Source organism: Pantherophis guttatus, chromosome 1, assembly GCF_059756535.1.
Source record: "Pantherophis guttatus breed Tessera chromosome 1, ASM5975653v1, whole genome shotgun sequence".
NCBI classification, from domain to species: Eukaryota; Metazoa; Chordata; class Lepidosauria; order Squamata; family Colubridae; genus Pantherophis; species Pantherophis guttatus.
The window spans coordinates 224,656,454-224,679,020 of record NC_142063.1 but is presented as its reverse complement, the minus strand read 5'-3'; the positions used below and the strand labels follow the sequence as shown (position 1 = coordinate 224,679,020).

Below are 22,567 nucleotides of genomic sequence, written 5' to 3'. Positions count from 1 at the left end.
AGGCTCAGAGAGTACCAAGGACCCCAAATGGTAATATGCATTCTTTATTACTGACTCTAATAACAGTTTAATGTCAATGCAGTCAGCGCAGAAATCCTTTTATGAACCTTTATAAATCTTTCATTTTTTTAGCGCTCCTTATCACAATCATCGGCTTGCTCTGTTCACTCTTAGGGGGCGTGGGAGTGCCATTCCTCCACCACCACCCGGACGAGGAGCTCAAGTAGCAAGAGGAACGCCAGTGTCCCGCGGAGTACTCCCGGTCCCACCCGCCACCAGAGGGGTCCCCACCCCTCGAGCCAGAGGAGTTCCGGCCGTACCAGGTTACAGGCCTCCCCCTCTACCAGCACATGAGTCTTACGAAGAATACGTAAGTACCTGTTTTTCAACAACACAAAGAAATGTCAACTGCTAAGTCAGATTTCACATTGCTCCAAGTGGTTATTCATATGTTAATTGTACCCATAAAGAGCATTCAGAAGAATCCCAAGGGAATTGTTTGCATTTGATGAGCTGGATGCTGCATTAGCTTTTGCAATTTCAGAGTTATTCAGGCCATTATCTCATTCCCAAGTATGTTCTTTTGCAGAACAGTTCATCCCGAGCCAGGGTTATTATATGCATAGGAAAACATAATGTCTGCCTACTTTTTTCGAAGTGATTCTGAGGATTGCTGATTGCATTAAGTCTGAAAGTCTAAGCTTTGCAAAGTGTTGTAGGAATGTTTAGCTTTTATTTTAAAATGATACGTTGATGTGGTAGTTTTTATATCGTACTTTTCCTCTGAGAGTTCAGAGGCAGCATCCGTAGCACTATTTTCTTCATCCACCCCTCCCCTCAAGCAAATTTATGGAAGAGGTTCAATTAAAAGCTAGCGAGTGGCCCAAAGACATCCAATAAAGTTTATTTGGGATACACTAAATTACATTAAATTTCTTCATTTTTTTGTTTGTTTGTTTGTTTGCAAGGTAACTGTTGAGATAAGTGATTTTTGTGCTCACAAGATAACTGAAGATTGGGGAAGTGCTTGTTGTTCATATATTTAATTGGTCAATGTTAAACCAAACAGGTCTCTTAAACCTTGGCGGCCCTCAAACCACAGGTTTAAAAATATATTTTTTAAAATAGCCAAATGTTATTTTGTTTTTAACTAAGAATACATCATAGACCAATTATAAGTGCATTACATTTTTTATTTTTAAAAAAAACTATCCCAGTTTTATAAAGAAGAGTGATAGAAACAATATAGTGACATATGAAATCTTTCAAAGCCAGTGATTTTTTTTTTTTAGAGAGCTAGTATAATGTAGAGATTTTTATTTCTTTATTAGTAGGGCATCTATAGAGGTAATGAAATCACGGATACACAAATGTAAGCTTAAATAAAACATCAGTAAATATATATATATACATATATACAAGATATGTGGACAATACAATATATGAGCTAAAATATTAAACTAAGATAGAACCGTAATAAAATCACCATAATATTATGTTGTAGAGTTGCAATGAGATAGATGTTATAATTCAATATCTAAGGAACATAACCAGCTGGCTGCTTCTGCTGTAGCTGTGATGAGATCATTCCAGGTGCCTTGAAATTTCCTGAGGAGGCATTCTTGAATTGTAGAGATGAAATTGTTGAGCTAGACCAGGAGTGTCAAACTTGATTTCATTGAGGGCCGGATCAGGATTGTGTTTGACCTCGGGGGGCCGGGGTGGGTGTGGCCAGTTTGATGTCACTCGTGTTGGGGGCGCCTGTGGTGGCCCGCGGTGCTTCTGCCAGCGAAAACAGGCTCCCGAGCTCCGTTTTTGGCTGCCATGGCCTCCTGCAACTCTCTGCCAGTAAAAATGGAGCTCGGGAGGGCCACATCCTTTTTCACTGGCAGAGGATTGCAGGAGGCCGTGGCAGCCGAAAATGGAGCTTGGGAGCCCGTTTTCGCTGGCAGAAGCACCGCGGGCCAGTCCTTCGCTGCTTCCAGGGTGGCCCTGGGGCCCAGATCTAAGTACCCCATGGGCCGGATCCAGCCTTGAGTTTGACATTCCTGAGTTAGGCCCAGCTTTTAGTCCATCAGCCATAGAAGCTCTCTGGGTGATTTCAGGCCAGCCACTTTCTCAGCCTAAGTTTCTTCACAGGGTTTCTGTGGGTTTTTTTTTTTTTTTAAATGATAGAATGTCCCCATAAAAGCCAACCGAAACTCCTGGAGAAAAGGCAGAACATTAATTGTATTATTAATCAGTTAGGGTCTAATATAGGCAAAGCATGCTTGTGCAATACTTAGACTGAGAGAGAAGCGTATTGTCCAATTAAAGATCAGATACATAAGCTTTGTGCATGTCTGGGTGTGCGCTCATGCGTGTAATTCTTTTCAAGCTAGATATGGATCAGTGGTTCATTAGGGATAAATGGGAATTTTGATCTGTTTTCTGTTCAAGGACATTCGTGCTATTATCATCATTTCATTTCTGTATGAACCCAGAGCAAAGTAGATCATGGCCAATCAGTCTCCCACGGAGATATATCATCGTGGTTTTAGGGCTTCGGATGTTGGATTTGCCTTTGCATGGTTGGTTCAGAAGTTTCTCTCTCCCCCTTTAATTCAAGGAACGTGAAGCCATGATTGTTTAATCATTCAGAAAAGTAGGGATGATTCAAAGAAAAGGCTGTAGCCAAGCCACTTCATAGCTCAGGTTCTTGAGAAATAGGTTTTCCCATGCATTTTACTTTAAAAAAAAAAAAATCTCAGCAGTTATTTTATTTTTATTTCAAGGAGTGAATGGAGAAACGTTCAATAGTTCACAACTGTGAAAAATCCCCAAGTAATTATATCTGGATGATGTGCTAAATAGGTAGTGTCAAAACTTGACTGAAACTAACCCAGTTGCTTGGAAGCCTCCTTGATGTGTTTCTAGCAATAGAACTGAGAAAATTATAGGTTCTATTAAAAAGGTAGCACAATTGTTTCAGGTTTCCAAAACATCTGCATAAGAATGAGAGTTCCATTTATCTGAGGCATCAAATTACAGGCAGTCCTCGACTTATGACCCCGATTGAACCCCCCCCCCAATTTCTGTCGCTAAGCAAGACAGTTGTTAAGTGAGTTTTGTCCCATTTTACGACTTTTCTTACCACAGCTGTTAAGTTAGTAACATGGTTATTAAATGAATTTGGCTTCCCCATTAACTTTGCTTGACAGAAGGTCGCAAACGGTGATCTTATGACCCCCGGTACACTGCAACCGTCATAAATATGAGCCAGTTACCAAGCATCCGAATTTTGATCTTGTGACCATGGGGATACTGCAACACCTGTAAGGGTGAAAAATGGTCATGTCACTTTTTTCAGTGCCGTTGTAACTTTGAATGATCACTAAAGGAACGAGCCTTGGTGGCGCAGTGGACTAAAACTGCTGTTAAAGTAGCACTTACTGCAATTACTGCGAGTTCAATTCTCACCAGGCTCAAGGTTGACTCAGCCTTCCATCCTTTCGAGATAGGTAAAATGAGGACCAGGTTTGTGGGGGCAATAAGCTGACTTTGTATAAAATAGAAGGGGGTCAAAAAGCCCTACTAAGCAGGTATATACAAAAGTATGAAGGCTATTGCTTAATGCATTGTAAGCCGCCCTGAATCTCCAGAGAAGGGCGGCATATAAATCGAATAAATAAATAAATAAATATGATTGTAAATCGACAACTACCTGTATAAATGTTCATGTCTATCAATGCACAAGTGCCTTGGGGGGTTTTATGTTGTGGGAATTCTGGAGATGCAACACTGACCACAGTAATGACAGATTAGACATGTCTATGGAGATTCTCAGTCATCCGAATCATGGTTGTCCCAAAGGTGCTATTTTTTTTCAAGAGGCAACTGGACTTTCTTATTATAAAAGAAGGCAAATGACCAGCTGTCTGCAAGGAGTATTAATCCTTCCATGCCCCATCATCCAGTCAGAACTGAAGAAGCTTCTTGGATGAGAAGCGAAATGTCTTCAAAGAAAAAACAAGAAAGTCCACTTTTGTCTCTTGAGGGGGAAAAAAAGCACCTTTGGGACAGATTAGAAACCAATTTCTTCTATCAATATTCCGAGTGAGTACCACTTATAAAAGAACACTCTTCCGCTTCATATTAAGGTATCTTTAGCAGTGTGTCTCAGATTTTATTTTGCAAGTGGCCCTCTTCCAACCTTGTTTTTCTCATGTGGTCCCGCCTTCCGCCATCCAGGTTCCATTACCAGATATGGTCATAAGACAGAAAATTGTCTCTTTTCTGACATCAACAAGAGAGTATTTGCAGTGTAAATACTGTACCCTTGAGGGCAGGGGTGAAATGCCCGATCCAGTAGTGATGGCGGCGGGTGGTTCGGAGAACCAGTAGCAAAAATCCCTGTGCACCCCCCCCCCCCATGCCCAGCTGAGCCACACGATCATCAGAGGCTTTTTTTTTCCTTTTAAAAGCATTTTTTCTATAACCTCTTCCGAAGAAAAAATACTTTTAAAAGTAAAAAAAAAAAAAAAAAGCCTCTGATGATCACGCAGCTCAGTTGGGATTGTCAGAGGCTTTTCAAAGCATTTTTTTCTGCAACCTCTTGGCCGAAGAAGTGGTAAAAAAAATGCTTTGAAAAGTCTCTGACGATCCCAGCTGAGTTGCCTGATCGGCAGAGGCTTTTCAAAGCATTAGAAAAAATGCTTTGAAAAGTTAAAAAAAAAAGTTGGCCACGCCCACCCAGTCACATTATCCCCACCACCAAGCCACGCCCACAGAACCGGTAGTAACAAATTTTACATTTCACCCCTGCTTCGGGGGGGATGGCTTGGAAGCCACCACCCCCCCAAGCATGTCGTATGATTTTGTGTGTGTGTGCATGTGTGTGTTTGTGTAGATAGATGGTAGGTAGGTAGGTAGGTAGGTAGGTAGGTAGGTAGGTAGGTAGGTAAGTAGGTAGGTAGGGTGGGTGGGTGGGTGGATGGATGGATGGATGGATGGATGGATGATTTGAAGAGAGAATCCTATCAGGAATTTGGCATGAATAACAGCATAAATATCATTCAAAATATAACATCCTTTCCTTTTTGTCTACAGTCTTACCAAAACTAGTTGGATTCAGTCTTAGTGTTTATCCTAAGGAGATCCAATCACTTGTAGATCCAATCACTTATTCCATTTTATCTAAGAGGCCAAACCAGAGCAATACAATTAGAGCTGCTGCTTTTAAGGCTGTGCTGGGGTTTTTGTTTTTTTTCCCCTTGTGTGTGTGTGTGTGGGTTTTAGCGAAAATTACTAAAAATGAATCCGAATGTCACATGCTGCTCTTTAAGCTCCATTTGCTATTAGCATTTTTCAATAGTCTGGGGACAAATTGGTATGCCTGTACTTATTTCAATAGATTTATGGACAATGTGAGCTTTATAACAGAAGACATTTTGTCACATTTTAATATTTCTGCAGATACACGCACACACACACACCAGTTGTGGTAGAAGCTATTATTTAAGAGAGAAGTAGACATTTTTAGAACTGTTTCGTGAGCAACAAGCCTGTGCAAATAAGATAAGGTGCCCTCGGATACTCTCCTGCATCCTGCCTGTCCCTATTACATCCACCCAGCCCACCATGATGGGAAGGGAGGGCATGTTACAGGTCCCATCATTTGGGAATTGTCAGCTGGTGGGACCACAAAAAAGGGCCTTCTCGGTAGTGGCCTCTTATTTATGGAACATCATTCTCCTGAGGTACAGTTGGCCCGACCCTACTGCTTTTCCAAAAGGCTCTAAAAATATGGTTTTGTCAGTGGGCCTAGGAAACACAAAAGGAGAGGGAGCTGATCAAGTGGCCGATTTGATTGTGTTGTTGCTGCCATGGGGGGAGTGGGGAGTAGAGTTTCTTTTTAATTTTTTTTTTAATTATACGGTGAATTTTTAAAACTTTGTAAACTTCTTGGAGTCACCTATGTATGAGTTGGGCAGCTATGTACATTTATTTAATAAATAATTTATATAATTATTATTATGAAATAATAATTTATAGATTATTATAAAATAAAAATAATGTAATTATTATAAAAATAATAAATACATTTCTTGAAGCTGTGAGTAGGGGGTGTTTTAATAGATAGCATGAGTGCATGCATATGTCTAGAAATCCCTTCTGTCAGGACAAATGGCAAAAATGACATGTCCGGAAGACTTGAGGGGAGGAGGAAAAATGCTTCAAAGAGGTAGAATTGAACCTCTTGAGTGGCAACATCTGATTTACATCTTTAAGGAATGGATCCAAAGGGAGTCTCCACCTTCATGCAAGGTGTCTATGGAGATTCTGAGTCATCCAGGTCATAGCTGTCCCAAAGATGCTTTTTCAAGAGGCAACTAGACTGTCTTGTTTTTCTTTGAAGACATTTCAAGCTTCTCATCCAAGAAGCTTCTTCAGCTCTGACTGGATGGTGGGAAGTAGAAGGATTTATGCTCCTTGCAGACAGCTGGCCATTTGCATTCTTTTGGAGAGTCATTGAGACCACTTGGAGTTTTGTCTGTGTACTACTCACTGAGTAGTACAAATGGGTGTGGAGCCATCTTGGAACTGTTGAAAGGACTGTGTTCACATTTTGGACAGAGAGGACCGCTGTTTGAAAGAGTGGTCAAAGAGGCCATCTATGTCAAAATTGAACAGCCCTCTCTCAACAGAGGGGGAGGGATATGACATCACCTACAACACAGTCAATAGTTCCAAGAAGGCTCCACACCCATTTGCAACACTCAAGTGACCCTGATGACACAGATAAACCTCCAGGTGTCCTCAGCGACTCTCTAAAAGAATGCAAATGACCAACTGTCTGCAAGGAGTATAAATCCTTCCATTCCCCACCATCCAGTCAGAGCTGAAGAAGCGTCTTCAAGGATGAGAAACGAAACATCTTCAAAGAAAAGCAAGAAAGTCTAGTTGCCTCTTGAAAAAGCACCTTTGGGGCTCCTCAGATATTTACCCAAATATTTCCTAAATAGATTTTAAAAATCCTAATTCAGTTCTAGTGGCTTTTCTGGTGCCATTTGGAGACAATCTAAAGTTTTGAATTCTGGGTAACAGGCAAACTATATGAATGAGGAATTAACGGTAGTTGAAAATGAGACCCGTATTCATTTATCCTATACATTTACAGGTAATCCTTGATTTATGACCATAATTGAGTCCAAAATCTCCATTGCTAAGCAAGACAGTTTGTTTCATTTTACAACCTTTCTTTCCACAGCTGCTAAGTGAATCACTTCAGTTGTTAAATTACTAGGATAACTGTTAAATGAATCTGGCTGCCCTATTGAATTTCCTTGCCAGAAGGTTGCAGAAGGTGGCTTACTTGGTTATTTATTTATTTATTTGTTTATATTTCATATTTCTTAACCACCCATGTTCCTCCATCACATGACTCTGGGGAACTGCAACCGTCATAAGTATTTGCCAGTTTCCAAGCATCCAAATTTTGGTCATGTGCTGCAATGGTTGTAAGGGTGAGAAACAATCATCAGTCACCTTTTTCAGTGCTGTTCTAACTTTGAACGGTCACTGAATGAATGGTTGTAAATCAAGGACTACCTGGATTAAAGCATTTCACACTGCTTTCTAATGTTTTAAAACAGGTGAGCAGGATTTACAATAATAAAGCCCCTTGTATCTCTTTTCCCTTAAGTACTTTTTCCTAAAAAAAAAAAGTCTGTAACAGCTCAGATGAAATCCCTGTTTGGGAAAGAAAGGAAGAAAACCATTTTCAGCCTCTTTAGTTTGCACATTGTCCTCACAATCAGAAACTGTGCCAAGGTCATAATCCATTCATGACTGTGTGATAATTCCAGGTTTTATAATGGATGATACAGTTCCTTAAAGTCCCATTCATTTACATATAGCTAATAACCACCACCAGATATATTTTATTTCTGACAAGAATATACCTGAGTAGAAAAAAGAGTAAGAATAGAATAGAATAGAATAGAATAGAATAGAATAGAATAGAATAGAATAGAAGTAATGTAGTGTAAGAATAGAATAGAGTAGAGTAGAATAGAATAGAATAGAATAGAATAGAATAGAATAGAATAGAATAGAATAGAAGTAATGTAGTGTAAGAATAGAGTAGAGTAGAGTAGAGTAGAGTAGAGTAGAATAGAATAGAATAGAATAGAATAGAATAGAATAGAATAGAATAGAATAGAATAGAATAGAATAGAGTACTTCATTGGCCAAGTTGGATCATACACACAACGATTTTTTCTCGGTGCATAAGCTCATAGCGTAAATACAACAATAGTAGCAGTAATAGTAGTAGTAATAGTAGTAAGTAGTAGTAGTACAGTAGTAGTAGTAGTAGTAGTTAAAAATAGAAAGCACCTCTGAAAAACACGTACTTGTCCAAGTAAAGAATTAGGCAATTGATTATTCTAAAACTGAATATTTTGTAGAGGAAAATAATGATGATCAGATATGTCAAAATAAGAATATTTAAAGATGCCACATTGAAAACAAAAGTATAGTTACATTCCAATCTGCTTACATGCCAAAAATAATATAACTATTTCCATTCTTTAAAATTATGTTTTTACTCAAACATTTTTGGCATAGTATTTATAGAAAATGAACAAAATGGTGAAAAACATATGGCATGCACTGATAATTGGATCAACCCAAACAATGAAACTTATTAGTTTGAATAGCATCTTGATTTTAAGTGATGGATTATTTTTACACCTAAACCATGTAGATAAATGAATAAATCACATTTTAATAATATGTACAGCTTCTTGAAGGTTCAGATGATATCATTTCTAGGTAATGACAGTAAACAATAACTTGATTGTATTTTATGAAGATTTTATTATAAGATATTAGAAGGCTAATATGTATAAAAAATGTGTCAAACCATAGCAGGAATGAGAGGATTTGTGTTCTCCTCTGTTTTGGGCCAAGTATTGGGGCAATGATTAGCTGCCCAGACAATTGGTTCTTTGGGATCCAGAGACAATGAGCACTCCAGTGAATAAAGAAATTGCATGTAACATTATTAACTCAAGCAAACTGATTTAAAACCGTAACATGAAAAGCATACCTGGCAAGACGATATCCAAATATTTTATAAGCTGTCAGGAGCTTCTTAATGATGACAACAGCAATACCCCAAGGATGGCCAGTTTTCATAATACCTAGTGCTAGGTTCTGTGCACAAGCTCCCAGCTTAAAGGCCCAGTCAGGGAATCCTCGACCTATGACCACAGTTGAGCCCCAAATTTCTTACGCTAGGTGAGAGAGTTGTCAAGTGAGCTTTGCCCCATTTTACGACCTTTCTTGCCACAGTGGTTAAGGTAGTAACAACTGAAACTAAATGCCAATCCCTAAGCAAAGTATGCCAAACTTTCAAAGTATCACTCATTCAGAAATAATTTGGTGTTTTGTTTTGTTTTTTACTTCAGCTACAAAGCTACAAACCAGTGGTGGGTTGCCCCCGGTTCGCACCGGTTCTATAGAACCGGTAGTAAAACCAGTGGGAAGCTCCGCCCACCAATCCCGACATCACCAAAACGCTTCTGCGTATGTGCAGAAGTTTCTGCACATGCGCAGAAGAGCTTGCTTTGCTCGCACGCACGTGTGGCCCCGCTGCGAACCAGTAATAAAGGTAAATAGAACCCACCCCTGCTACAAACCATAGTTTACAAATTAGAAATGGCTTCACAGATTGCACTGAACAAAGCATAGGATGCCTTCTAATGTTATGTAAACCCAGCCGGAGTTCAATAAGATGGCACAGATTTGTAGCTATAAGACTGCAGCCCAGCTAGATGTAACTCAGTGGGGAACTTCATCTGAGCTCAGTGACCTTTCCTTTCTTCATTTGGACAACTCAACCATCTGGAGAAGAAAATTAGTTCTAGCACATTTCTACCATAAACCTAGTTTCCTCATCTGAAACTTTTTAGCATGCAATGCGCCATAAAGTACACATTATTTTTCTGAATGTTTTCGTAGGTCAAGTTCATGATTTGACTCACAAGAGATTATTTCTATATAAAACAGAATACCTCTTTCAGCTGAAAATCTTGATAATATATTTCATCTGTAAACGATTTTGTTCTTCACTGCTGGATAGAGTTTAAAGGAAAAGCTGACACAGTCTAAAATGCAAAGTTGCTGTATGTGATACTAGTATGATACAGTTTAATCAATATTCATATCTATATATAATAATCTAAGTAATGAGTAAGTGTCAGGGGTGTTAGATGACTTTCTTTCTTTGGCCCCTAAGAATTCATATCACCTGCCTGGTTTTGCAAAAGTATTTTTTTATATAAATCCAGAAATGTTGTCCTGTAGCAGAAGCTCTAAGTTGACTTTTCCCTGATTCCTTACAGTTGTCTTTCTCATGACTCTTTCCAGTATTTCTTTTTGCTCCAAACCAGGATGGACCTAACTCTAATGCCAAGACAGACTTCATTTGTCCAGATTATCCGTTACAGCCTTGTACATTAAGCCAGTAGCCAAACTGCCTAGCCATCTTCTTTACATTTACATGAGGAAACACTATGATATGGATGATCTATGGCAAGGGGTCTCCAAACCTGGCAACTTTAAGACTTGTGGACTTTAACTCCCAGAATTCCTCAGCCAACCATGCTGGCTGGAGAATTCTGGGAATTGAAGTCCACAATACTTAAAATTACCCAGTTTGGAGACACCTAGTCTATGGGCAAGTCAACTATTGCCCCTGAATAGCCTTGTTCCTCTTGTCTGTGTTCTCTGATCACGGTTTAAGGCCCTAGGTGAAAATAGACTGGTGCTGAACAATTTAAGCTTAGCTAATGTACCAGCCATGTTAGACATGTTAAAAACTACATACAGTAGTTTTGTGTTCCCTTTAGTTGTTTGAGCAGTGTATAAACTACTGTATGTAAAGAACAAAGTATTTAATAAGGCTATTTCATTCATTCAGATCTCGGATGTCTTCTGCTTGTGTTCCTTTTATTTTTTTGAGCAGTATATACACTGCTCAAAAAAATAAAGGGAACACTTAAACAACACAATGTAACTCCAAGTCAATCACACTTCTGTGAAATCAAGCTGTCCACTTATGTAGCAACACTGATTGACAATCAATTTCACATGCTGTTGTGCAAATGGAATAGACAACAGGTAGAAAGCATAGGCAGTTAGCAAGACATCCCCAATAAAGGAGTGGTTCTACAGGTGGTGACCACAGACCACTTCTCAGTTCCTATGCTTTCTGGCTGATGGTTTGGTCACTTTTGAATGCTGGCGCTGCTGTCACTCTAGTGGTAGCATGAGACGAAGTCTACAACCCACACAAGTGGCTCAGGTAGTGCAGCTCATCCAGGATGGCATATCAATGTGAGGTGTGGCAAGAAGGTTTGCTGTGTCTGTCAGCATAGTGTCCAGAGCATGGAGGCGCTACCAGGAGACAGGCCAGTACATCAGGAGACGTGGAGGAGGCCGTAGGAGGGCAACAACCCAGCATCAGGACCGCTACCTCCGCCTTTGTGCAAGGAGGGACAGGAGGAGCACTGCCAGAGCCCTGCAAAATGACCTCCAGCGGGCCACAAATGTGCATGTGGCTGCTCAAACAGTCAGAAACAGACTCCATGAGGGTGGTATGAGGGCCCGACTTCCACAGGTGGGGGTTGTGCTTACAGCCCAACACCGTGCAGGACGTTTGGCATTTGCCAGAAAACACCAAGATTGGCAACTTCGCCACTGGCACCCTGTGCTCTTCACAGATGAAAGCAGGTTCACACTGAGCACATGTGACAGGGCCTGGAGATGCCATGGAGAACGTTCTGCTGTCTGCAACATCCTCCAGCATGACCGGTTTGGCAGTGGGTCAGTAATGGTGTGGGGTGGCATTTCTTTGGGGGGCCGTACAGCCCTCCATGTGCTCGCCAGAGGTAGCCTGACTGCCATTAGGTACCGAGATGAGATCCTCAGACCCCTTGTGAGACCATATGCTGGTGCAGTTGACCCTGGGTTCCTCCTAATGCACGACAATGCTAGACCTTATGTGGCTGGAGTGTGTCAGCAGTTCCTGCAAGACAAAGGCATTGATGCTATGGACTGGCCCGCCCGTTCCCCAGACCTGAATCCAATTGAGCATATCTGGGACATCATGTCTCGCTCCATCCACCAATGCCACGTTGCACCACAGCCTGTCCAGGAGTTGGGGGATGCTTTAGTCCAGGTGTGGGAGGAGATCCCTCAGGAGACCATCCACCACCTCATCAGGAGCATGCCCAGGCATTGTAGGGAGGTCATACAGGCACGTGGAGGCCACACTACTGAGCCTCATTTTGACTTGTTTTACGGACATTATATCAAAGTTGGATCAGCCTGTAGTGTTTTTTTCCACTTTAATTTTGAGTGTAACTCCACATCCAGACCTCCATGGGTTGATAAATTTGATTTCCATTGATAATTGTTGTGTGATTTTGTTGTCAGCACATTCAACTATGTAATGAACAAAGTATTTACTACGAATATTTCATTCATTCAGATCTAGGATGTCTTATTTTTGTGTTCCCTTTATTTTTTTGAGCAGTGTATATATATATATATATATATATATATATATATATATATATATATATATATATATGTATGTATGTATGTATGTATGTATGTATGTATGTGTATATATATATGTATGTGTGTGTGTGTGTGTATAATTCACTTGCATTTTTTAATTCAGTAGTAAGCTCTGAACGTATGCAGTGCTAATTTGGAGGAAGCAGCAGGATAGTAATTCAAAATCTGATTTTTCCAATAGCAGTGCTCAGTTTTGGCTGACAAGGGCCCTATGTAGGTTGATGTCTTGCTAAATGATTAATGAGCTTTCTTGCTAATAGTGAGGTAGGAGTGCAAAATATTAAGAATCTTTTTTGAACCTACCTGCCATAATATCTAATGTGATTCAATAATACAGTGCAGTAATATCATTATATTCTAGGAATGAATAATTGGATCAAGTCAGCAGAGAGGAAATTTGAAGAAAGAGTTGTGACAGCTCACTGAGTGAAATACATTCCAATGACATGCTTTCACATAGCATATTGTTGCCAATGACAGTATTTGATAAAAAATTAGAACAATGTTGTGTGTACTCAAGCACACATATCTCATTTTAACCCATAATTAGTGGACTTAAACAACTCATACTCATTATTACAGGGAAGTATCAAGGTATGAAAAAGCATTTCACAATTTCAATAAACATAAAGGCCTTTATGATTTCTCTTTTACACATTAACAAAATTCTTGTCAGTTCTAGAACTGTCAGCTCTTGTCAGTTCTAGAACTGATTTCAGCTCCTTCAGTTCCTTTTTTCCCACCGGTAAGGATAAAATTTCACATACAAAAGGTTTTTGCCCAGTGGCAGATTAATTCACAAAAGCAAATTTTGTTAACTTTTATTAATCAGCAATTCAGTTGCATGAATACTGCATAGATATCTTTTATAGAATGTTATTGAAGATATTATATTTTGATGGCAGAATTCACCGGCAGGCAAAACCTTTTCAGTGGGCAAAAAACAGCCCTAATGTCAAATAAATAAATTCATATAATTTTGAATATCTTCACTCCTAATAAAAATCTAAAGTCTGCTATTTCCTTTTTTGACTCCAATTTGCAGTTGAAAATGTAGTTTAGCTCTTTAATGTGTGATAACAATGAAATGAAAATTGACCTTATTCTAAAAGCAAAATGTGTTAGATTTGACGTGACCCCTACAATGAGACTTTGAGCAATTACTGAAAAAGTTAAAAAGCTAGATAATGTTCCTGCAGCATTTAGTATTAGAGAAGAATTATTTCCACACAGAGGTCATGTTAAATAAAGAAACTGGCAGTTTGGTACTTTTGTTCAAATTTAATTGTCGCCACATCAGGGGTTATTTATTTAAGAATGTGTAGGACTACCCATATTGGAATACAACTCTGAGTGGCTCATACAAGAAAACTGTAAAAAAAAACAATCTATAAAAACAAAATATCTAGTACAGGGGTGTCAAACTCGATTTCATTGAGGGCTGCATCAGGGTTGTGTTTGACATTAGGGGACTGGGTGGGCTTGGCCAGGGTGGGCACGGCCAGCTCAATGTCACTCATGTTAGGGGCACCTGTGGTGGCCTGGGCAGGGCTGGGGGAATCCACTGTCTCCAGGGAGACAGGGAGAATGCCAAACCCTTGTCCTCCAGAGGAGCCTCCCTGTCCCTCTCAGGCCATGCAGAGGACCCTGGATGGTGGTGCAGGCTGTCCAGAGCCCTAGGCAGCAGAGGGAAAGCACCCAGCCTGGTTTTCAAGCTCCCAGGGCATCAGGTCCCAAGCTCCCAGGGCACCAGAGTCCCCACAGTCCCAAGCTTTGTTTTTGGCTGTGACAGCCTCCTGCAGCGCTCTGCCAGTGAAAGCGGAGCTCGGTAAGGCAGCACGCTCCATTTTCACTGGCAGACCACTGCAGGAGGCCATCACGCAGCCCTCCCAAGCTCCGTTTTTGCTGGCAGAGGCACCACAGGCAAGTCCTTCAATGTTTCCAGGGAGCCCTGCAGGTCAGATCTGGCCCCCGGGCCTTAAGTTTGAAACCCCTGCTCTAGTACTTCCACCATTCTTCTGAAATACATCCAACAAATAAGTCATAGATTGTGTCTTGCTCTACCCCACTGCCTGAGGGAAGAGTGGCTGTCCTGAAGGCTAAAAGGGTAGGGACTTACCAAGGGTAAAGGCTACTATCGGAAAAGGTTCTTTCTTGCTACACTTGTTATGCCTTAATTCATGTGGACATATAGCAAGAAATTAAAGCAAATGAGAATCCTAAAGGTGAATCCTCAGATATTGGTTATCACCTTTAAAGCCCTTTGTGGCATGAGCCAAGTTACCTGAGGAACCATCTCACCCCAATGGGATTGACCCGCCCCACTCAGTCTGGAAGTATAGAAAGGGCATCAGCCAAGGAATTGCATCTGGCAGGGTCCAGGTAAAGCGCCTTTTCTGCTGTGGCTCCTGCCCTTTGGAATATCATGGCCCTTGATTTTAGATCTACCCCTACCCTTTTGGCCTTCGGAAAAAGCCTAAAACCTGGCTTTGCCAACTGGCTTGCGGGGCCCATATGGACATCCCATTTTGAGGGCAGCTAGTAGACTAGTATAATATCCCACCTCTACCTCATATAGACATTGGTTCTTTTGATCAATTTCAATATTAATGTTCATATTTTAGTTTTTAATGTTTGATATTTTAATCCTGTAATTGTTTTATTCTGCTTTATATGACATCTGTAAGCCAACCAGAATCACTTGGTAGAGAGATAGGCAGCATGCAAATTTCACAAATAAATAAAGGTGTCTTACTCAGTGTTCCTTCGGACACAACAGCCAGCACTGTGCCTGTGATTGTATCAATGAGAGGCATTCAAATATGGATGAAGCCTTCCTTCCTTCCTTCCTTCCTTCCTTCCTTCCTTCCTTCCTTCCTTCCTTCCTTCCTTCCTTCCTTCCTTCCTTCTCTCCCTCCCTCCCTTACTCACTCACTCATTCCATGTACTGAAGTATCTCCAGAAACTTTTATGGTTCATGAAAGCTGATGACACAACTATAAGCGTCCATTACTTGCTCCAGTGATGAAAAAAAAATGTGTCATGTTAAGAAAATCCTAGGCTTTTGGACTTGCATCCTGAAATTGGACATGAGAACATAAGTCATGGATTTAGATTGTGATGTCACAATGCATGTATTGTCACTTACCATCCACCCATCCCCACAATACCTCCAAATAGACCTTGTGCTTTTCTTGGTACTCCAGAAGCTTCAAGCAAAAATTCAAAATCTAAGCTAAAACATACAGTACATGCACACCAAACACACACGTAACAGGGCAAAGCACGCAATTTAGCCATTCAAGCATAGCATCATATACATATTAATTGGCTTCTTGCAGAACAGCTATTGATTTAAAAATGCAGAAGTAGTTTTGCTATTAGAGTACATATTTAATGATACTATTTGTTCTTCCCTCATTAGATTATATTGACTTTTTATGAAAATGACAAATTATGCTATTATAGCACAACGCTGAACAGTAACTTGCAAGCATTCGCTATCTTCTAACATCCTGTGTACTTTAAGATACCTGCTTAATTGAATCACCGTGATGTACAATATCTTTATATATTTCTTTATTCAATAAGAGAAGCTCTCTGAAGAATATATTAGCAAAGCATTCCATAGTAACAGTACACAGCTTCAGTAATGAAAGAATACATCAGAATGATGAAATGAGCAGAGAAAACAAAGAAAATGCACATATCTCAAATTGTCAGTGAAGAATAAGAGCTGTTTTAATTTAAAATTAAAAAGGAAGATGGTAGAGCAAAAAAAAAAGTAGAATGATCTTTAAAGAATACCTTCCTTCCCCAGTATCTACACTCTGAGTTGTTGTTTTTTTCTGATATCACACCAAACTAAGCAGCTTCTTCTGTATTTTACCCAGCCTGTTTATGGAATTACTGTATTCTGGACATTAAAGGTGTGATTGAAGAACAGCTCAATCAGGCCTCTTAGACAGAGCATCAGTATTTGATAAAGAAGACTCGAGGATTATGAAATGGCCTTCAGGCAGCCACTCTCTCAGCCACACTATGCTCACAAGATTCTTGTGGGACATCTTTTTAAAATGGGGGGGGTATCTGATTATATATGTCAGTTTGGAATATATAATCATATTATTGAATCATTTAATGCTTTAGAAAAGTTTGGTAATATACTTAGTTCACCGTGCAGATAAATAAACTGTGAAAGGGGCTATAACAAGAATCACAAGAATATTCTGTAGAGGTAGACCTTGCTCAACTAAGGTCTTTGGGAGCGATGCGCTCATAAGGCATGATGTCACATTTATTTATTTATTTATTTATTTATTTTATTTTATTTTTTAAATTTTTATACCGCCCCCTCTCCCGAAGGACTGGGGGCGGTGAACAGCCAAGATTAAGAAACATCCAATACAAACATTAAAATGCATTTAAAACCAAATTAAATCCAATGGCTTTCCCCAATTTAAAACCCCCTTACCCATAAAATTCACCAATAAAAATTCTAAGCCAGCCCGGCTTGCCGAAATAAAAACGTTTTCAGAGCCCGGCGAAAGGTTCGGAGGTCTGGGATCAGTTGTATCCCTGGGGGTAGCTCATTCCAGAGGGTGGGTGCCCCCACAGAGAAGGCTCTTCCCCGGGGGGGGTCGCCAGTCAACATTGCCTGACCGACGGCACCCTGAGGAGACCCTCTCTATGGGAGCGTATTGGTCGGTGGGAGTTTATCGGTGGCAGAAGGTGGTCTCGTAAATAACCGGGCCCTAAGCCATGGAGCGCTTTGAAGATGAGAACCAGTACCTTGAAGCGCACCTGGAAGATCACTGGAAGCCAATGCAGCTCACGCAGGAGAGGTGTTACATGGGAGCACCATGTTGCCCCCATAAGTACCCGCGCGACTGCATTCTGCACCAGTTGGAGCCTCTGGGTGCTCCTCAAGGGGAGCCCCATGTAGAGAGCATTGCAGTAGTCCAGGCAGGAAGTGACGAGGGCATGAGTGACCGTGCATAAGGAATCCCGATCCAGACTGCTTAGTGATCGCAATCCTGGCGATCCCCACTGCCATCACTGAATGAAGATCACGGGTCATTAAGCAAGGACATCACATGACTGGGACTTGCAACTTCCTGCTGGCTTCCAACAAGCAAAATCGATGGGGAAGCCAGCTAGAAGCTGCAAGTCCCAATTACAAACCTTTCCTTAAATGGTTCACAAACAAGACAGGTGAATGCTAGGACAGCAGATCGGGGCCTGCTGAGGCATCGTGCAAGCTCAGCTAAGCAGCAGATGTGCTATGAAGGGCAGGTGTGCATATGGGAAGGTGCTGCGGTTACCATCGAGTAACAGATCCCCGGGATCTCATACTCTATAACAGTTCTCCTCAGGAGTAAAAGCAGTTGGAGCAGGTTTTGATCTTCCCTAACAATTTTCCCATTGGTTTCTTGTGGGAAGCAGGCAGGGAAAGTTGCAAATGGTGATCACAAGATTGGGAGATTCTGCAACCATCCTATGAACCAGTTGCTAAGCACTCAAATTGTGGTCATGTTACTACAACGTACTGTGGCAGACCGAACTTTGAAGTATCACTCATTTAATGCTGTCAAAACTGGGAGAACACCAGAAGCTGGGACATATCATCCTTGTATTGGTTTATCTTCAGTTTTGCTAGTATAATGGCTATTGTGGATGAATGTGAGTGGTTAGTTAGTTGTTTTTCTATATTTATTTATTTATTTATTTATTTAATTATTTAATTATTTAATTATTTATTTAATTTCTATACCGCCCTTCTCCCGAAGGACTCAGGGCGGTGTACCAATTAAAAACACAAAGACAGACAAAATTTAAAAATAATTAAAATTATTAAATGATGGGCCCAATTCATAAAACCCCAAATTTAAAATCCCATTTAAAGCCAATTAAAATATTATATCTGTACCGATTTGAAAACCCAACTGTCTCTAAAATCCCATCAAATGATTAGTACTTTTTAAAGACCTGATCAAAAATGTGAGGAAGCAAGGGCATTGTATCACTTCATTTGGCAAGGTATTGCTGATGATTTTATTATTATATATTGACAAGCTAATGTACTGTAAATGGTAACCTACACTAGTCCTGAGATATATATATATTTTGGCCTTGTTTTGGCCTTATCGTCTAGACTGCGTAAAGTTATAGCAACGCAGAAAAGGGATAGCCACTAATGTGGTGTGGTTGTGTGTGTGTGTGTGTTTTGGTCTTTCTAAAGGCAAGGTAAAAAAAAAAAATCCTGAAAATTTGCCAGCACATAGAGCAGGGGTGTCAAACTCGATTTCATTGAGGGCCCCATCAGGGTTGTGTTTAACCTCGGAGGGCCGGGAGGGCATGGCTGAGGGTGGGCGTTGTGAGGGGTGTGCTGGAACTCCACTTTCACTGGCTGAGACACCGCAGGCCGGTCCTTTGGCTGCTTCCAGGCTGGCCCTGTGGGATAGACCTAAGCACTCCATGAGCCGGATCTGGCCCTCGGGCCTTGAGGTTGACACCCCTGACATAGAGGATTTAATAAGAAATACTAGAAGAGGTACTAGAAGAGAGAAACTGCATTCTAATTTTCCTTGCTTTCTTTAGATTTAATTCTTCTAGATTTTTAGACATTTCTTTTTCTGGAACTAACTGTTGGGCAGTGTCGAATGGTACAATCATAGTTTAAGTAAATGGTAAAAATGACAATTCTGTTTACGAAATAGGACTGCTTTGGACTGTTTGCCAAAAATCCTAAAGACACAAGCTGGCAATGTAAACCGCAACATTTATTCTGTGCTGTTATTGTTAGAGCTAACCAAACTGTGGCACCCCCAGCGCTCGGGACAAGTTAATTCCGTTGCCTCCACTTTGAATTTTGAAAATAATCTGCATAACAGTGTTGACAAAGAGATGCAATTATCGAAAGTCAACACTTACAAGTAACCCCCTGCCCAAAGCGCCCCCCCCCCTCTCTCCCCTCTCCCTCTCTCTCTCATTTCTGCATCACAAGCATCAATTCCCTCCATCCCCAGTGACTTGGTTTATTTTGGTATCCCGCATTCTGTGGACACAGCAACTGGTAAGTGAGCTAGTTGCTTGCTTGCTGATAAAGCAGTTCTCTCGAGCACCCATTAGGTTTTTATCAAAGCAGGGTTTGGAGTTTGTTTTTGGTTTTTTGGGAAAGAGATGAGGTCAACGATAAAGCACATATTTGTGAATATTTCTGATCCATGATTCCATCCTTTTTTTCATGCTGATTGCTCTTACACACATTTTGCTGTAAGAGCAAATTGCCCTCTAGGTTACCTTTCTTGTGCATGTGTGTTTTAAATAATAAATGGGAACGCCAAATGCATCTCGGTGTCAATCATTCGAAAATCAGTTATGTGTTATAAAGCCCGAGCTTTGCCATATTACAATCAACCAATTTTGAATTATAGCTGTCATGCACATGTTATAACTCTGAGATGCAAGTAATAAATCAGACACATTAAGCGCCAGTTGCCAGGGGAGCTAAAACTTCCTACATACAACCAAGACACTTTGTCATAAACTTAGTGTGTGTCTCTGTGTTGTAGTGTTTGTTTTTTACTGAAGAAAAATTACCTGTTGGCATGCACAGGCAGGCATTTTAAGTAATGTTTAAATTAATTAATCCAAAATGACTGTAATGCAGCTGTGGAAGAGTTTATCCTTAAATGTGTTATGGCCGAAAGCACTTGGTATTAAATAAATTACATTAAATTAAATTAAACCTAGAACTAAGGATAAATTTCCTGATAGTGAGAACAATCAATCAGCAGGACAGCTTGCCTTCAGAAACTGTGGGTGTTCCACACTTGAGGATTTTCAGAACAGACTGGACAGATACCTGTCTGAAATGGTTTAGGATTTCCTGCTTAAACAGGGGGTTGGACTAGAAGACCTCCAAGGTCCATTCCAACTCTGATGATGTTCTATGTTCTATAACCACTCAAATTTTTGAAAAGATGTCAGTGGGAGTAAATAGTCTTCTCTTACCAATGAAGGAAGTTATGATTCTTAGATAGTATTCTATATCTCAGATCAATGGGTATATTTAAGGATGCTTAAGGAAAATGACTGCCATGAGAGAGGTAGATTCATCACAAAGTATTTGTCAGAAGGAAAGAACCGAGTCACAAAATACCAATTATTCAGAAACCAGCTTTGTGACATTGCACCCTGAGAATCAGGAAGCATAAAGGTTTAATAAATTATTACTATCTACCCTAGATGTTCCTTCTCAACCCTTAGCTGGCTTCTGCCATTATTAGGGTTGATTACAGAGTCAGCCAGATATTTAGATTGGATATGGCATTTTTATCTACCTATCGAGTCCTTCCCAAGGACCCAAGACAGGCAGATGTTTAATGGTGTCAAAAATATTAGCACAGAATATAAGCTGTCCCGAGTAAAGCTGCCTTTCACAATCAATTGATAGAAATGTTGTCTATGCCAATGGTGTTCGAGTGTTACTTTGATGTTTTGGGATTGCACCCAAGGACCCTATTACTATTGGTTCCATAATGCTTTCTTTTGTCACAGTCATTCTAGTTCTATTTGCAGATCTTTGTATTTTGTGATTTTCTCCAGTTCTTTCTCGTCTATTTTGCTGTCTCCAGGCACGGCAACCTCCATTATTCCTGATTTTTTTGTCTTTCTTATTGACTGTTGTTAAGTTTGGGGTATTGTGTGGCAGGTACTTGTCTGTTTGAATTCTAAACTCCCCGAGCAGCTTAGCTTTTTCATTTTCTCTTACTTTGTCTATTTTGTGTTCTCACCAGTTCTTTCTTGCTGGCAAATTGTATTTGTTGAAAATATTCCAATGCACACCAATGCATGATCCTTTGTCATCCATCCAATTACTCTTTGGGTCTATCTAGGGTTAGTAGATCTGCCCCCATCCGAAAAGAAACAATGAGATGACATGAAAAAACTTCATAAATTGGATAGGGGAGAGAGGGAGAAGAGAAAGAGGGAGGGAGAGGGGAGAGAGAGAGAGAATTTATACAATACAGTTTGTAGTGTATTTAGCTAGTATCATGAAATGGCAATTGATAAATACATAGTATCAGGTAGTCTTAGAAATATAGGCACAAAACCTGTTTTTCTGTCTTTATAGAAATCATAAATGGCTGGCTCAGCCATTTATTCTGAAAACACTCACTGACTGTTTCATGCTCCATTGCTAAAATAAGTCCACCTAGGTTGTTCAATAGGAAATTTTGAGTGAATGTTTTGATTTACTTCATTTAATCCTAGAGGTCAATTGCAAGTATTAGTCTATATAAGAACTGAAAATTTGTTCAGACACTATATAAGTTCATGAACCTCAGAAGAACTGTGGTGATCCAATGGTTAGAATGTAGTATAACTCTGCCAACTGCCAGTAGTTCAACCCTGATGGGACTCAAGGTTGATTCAGCCTTCCATCCTTCCGAGATGGGTAAAATGAGGACCCAGATTGTTGAGGGCAATATGCTGACTGTGTAAACTGCTTAGAGAGGGCTGTAAAGCACTGTGAAGCGGTATGTAAGTCTAAGTGCTATTGCTAACTGCTATGAGAGTTCTAATGTTTTGCTACTGAATGCAGTTCTAAAGGGAATTATCCTCCTCTTCTATTTTGTCAAATTTCAATCCCCACACAAAAAAAAGAACCTGAACTCTCCAAAATCCATTCTTAATTCTCTTTATTTCGGCCCAAGAAATGAGTTACCTCCAGAGAATAATGTAATACTTGTAACATTCATCAGTTATATAAGGTTTTGACTCGTGTATATTTTTTATGCTTCACTAACACTCAACTAAACTTTCAAATATTTTAATAACATGGTTATGCACTACACAACACATTCCCTTTATGAACTTATTCATTTAAAAGTATTCATTTTCTTTGCTCATAAGCTTTGTATATGAG

General features: G+C 40.1%; 1 protein-coding gene across 2 annotated transcripts in view; it reads left to right on the top strand.

Moving 5' to 3' along the window:
• The window catches only part of KHDRBS2 (KH RNA binding domain containing, signal transduction associated 2), a 413,845-nt gene that overhangs the window by 250,736 nt on the left and 140,542 nt on the right, over positions 1-22,567 (top strand). For both annotated transcript variants that reach the window (XR_009621906.2, XM_060689217.2), the window contains exon 6: positions 175-370. Coding sequence is in view for 1 of the 2 variants with exons in the window: in XM_060689217.2 (XP_060545200.1) it covers positions 175-370 (196 nt within the window). In the remaining variant the exon portion in view is untranslated. The remainder of the gene's footprint in view (positions 1-174; positions 371-22,567) is intronic.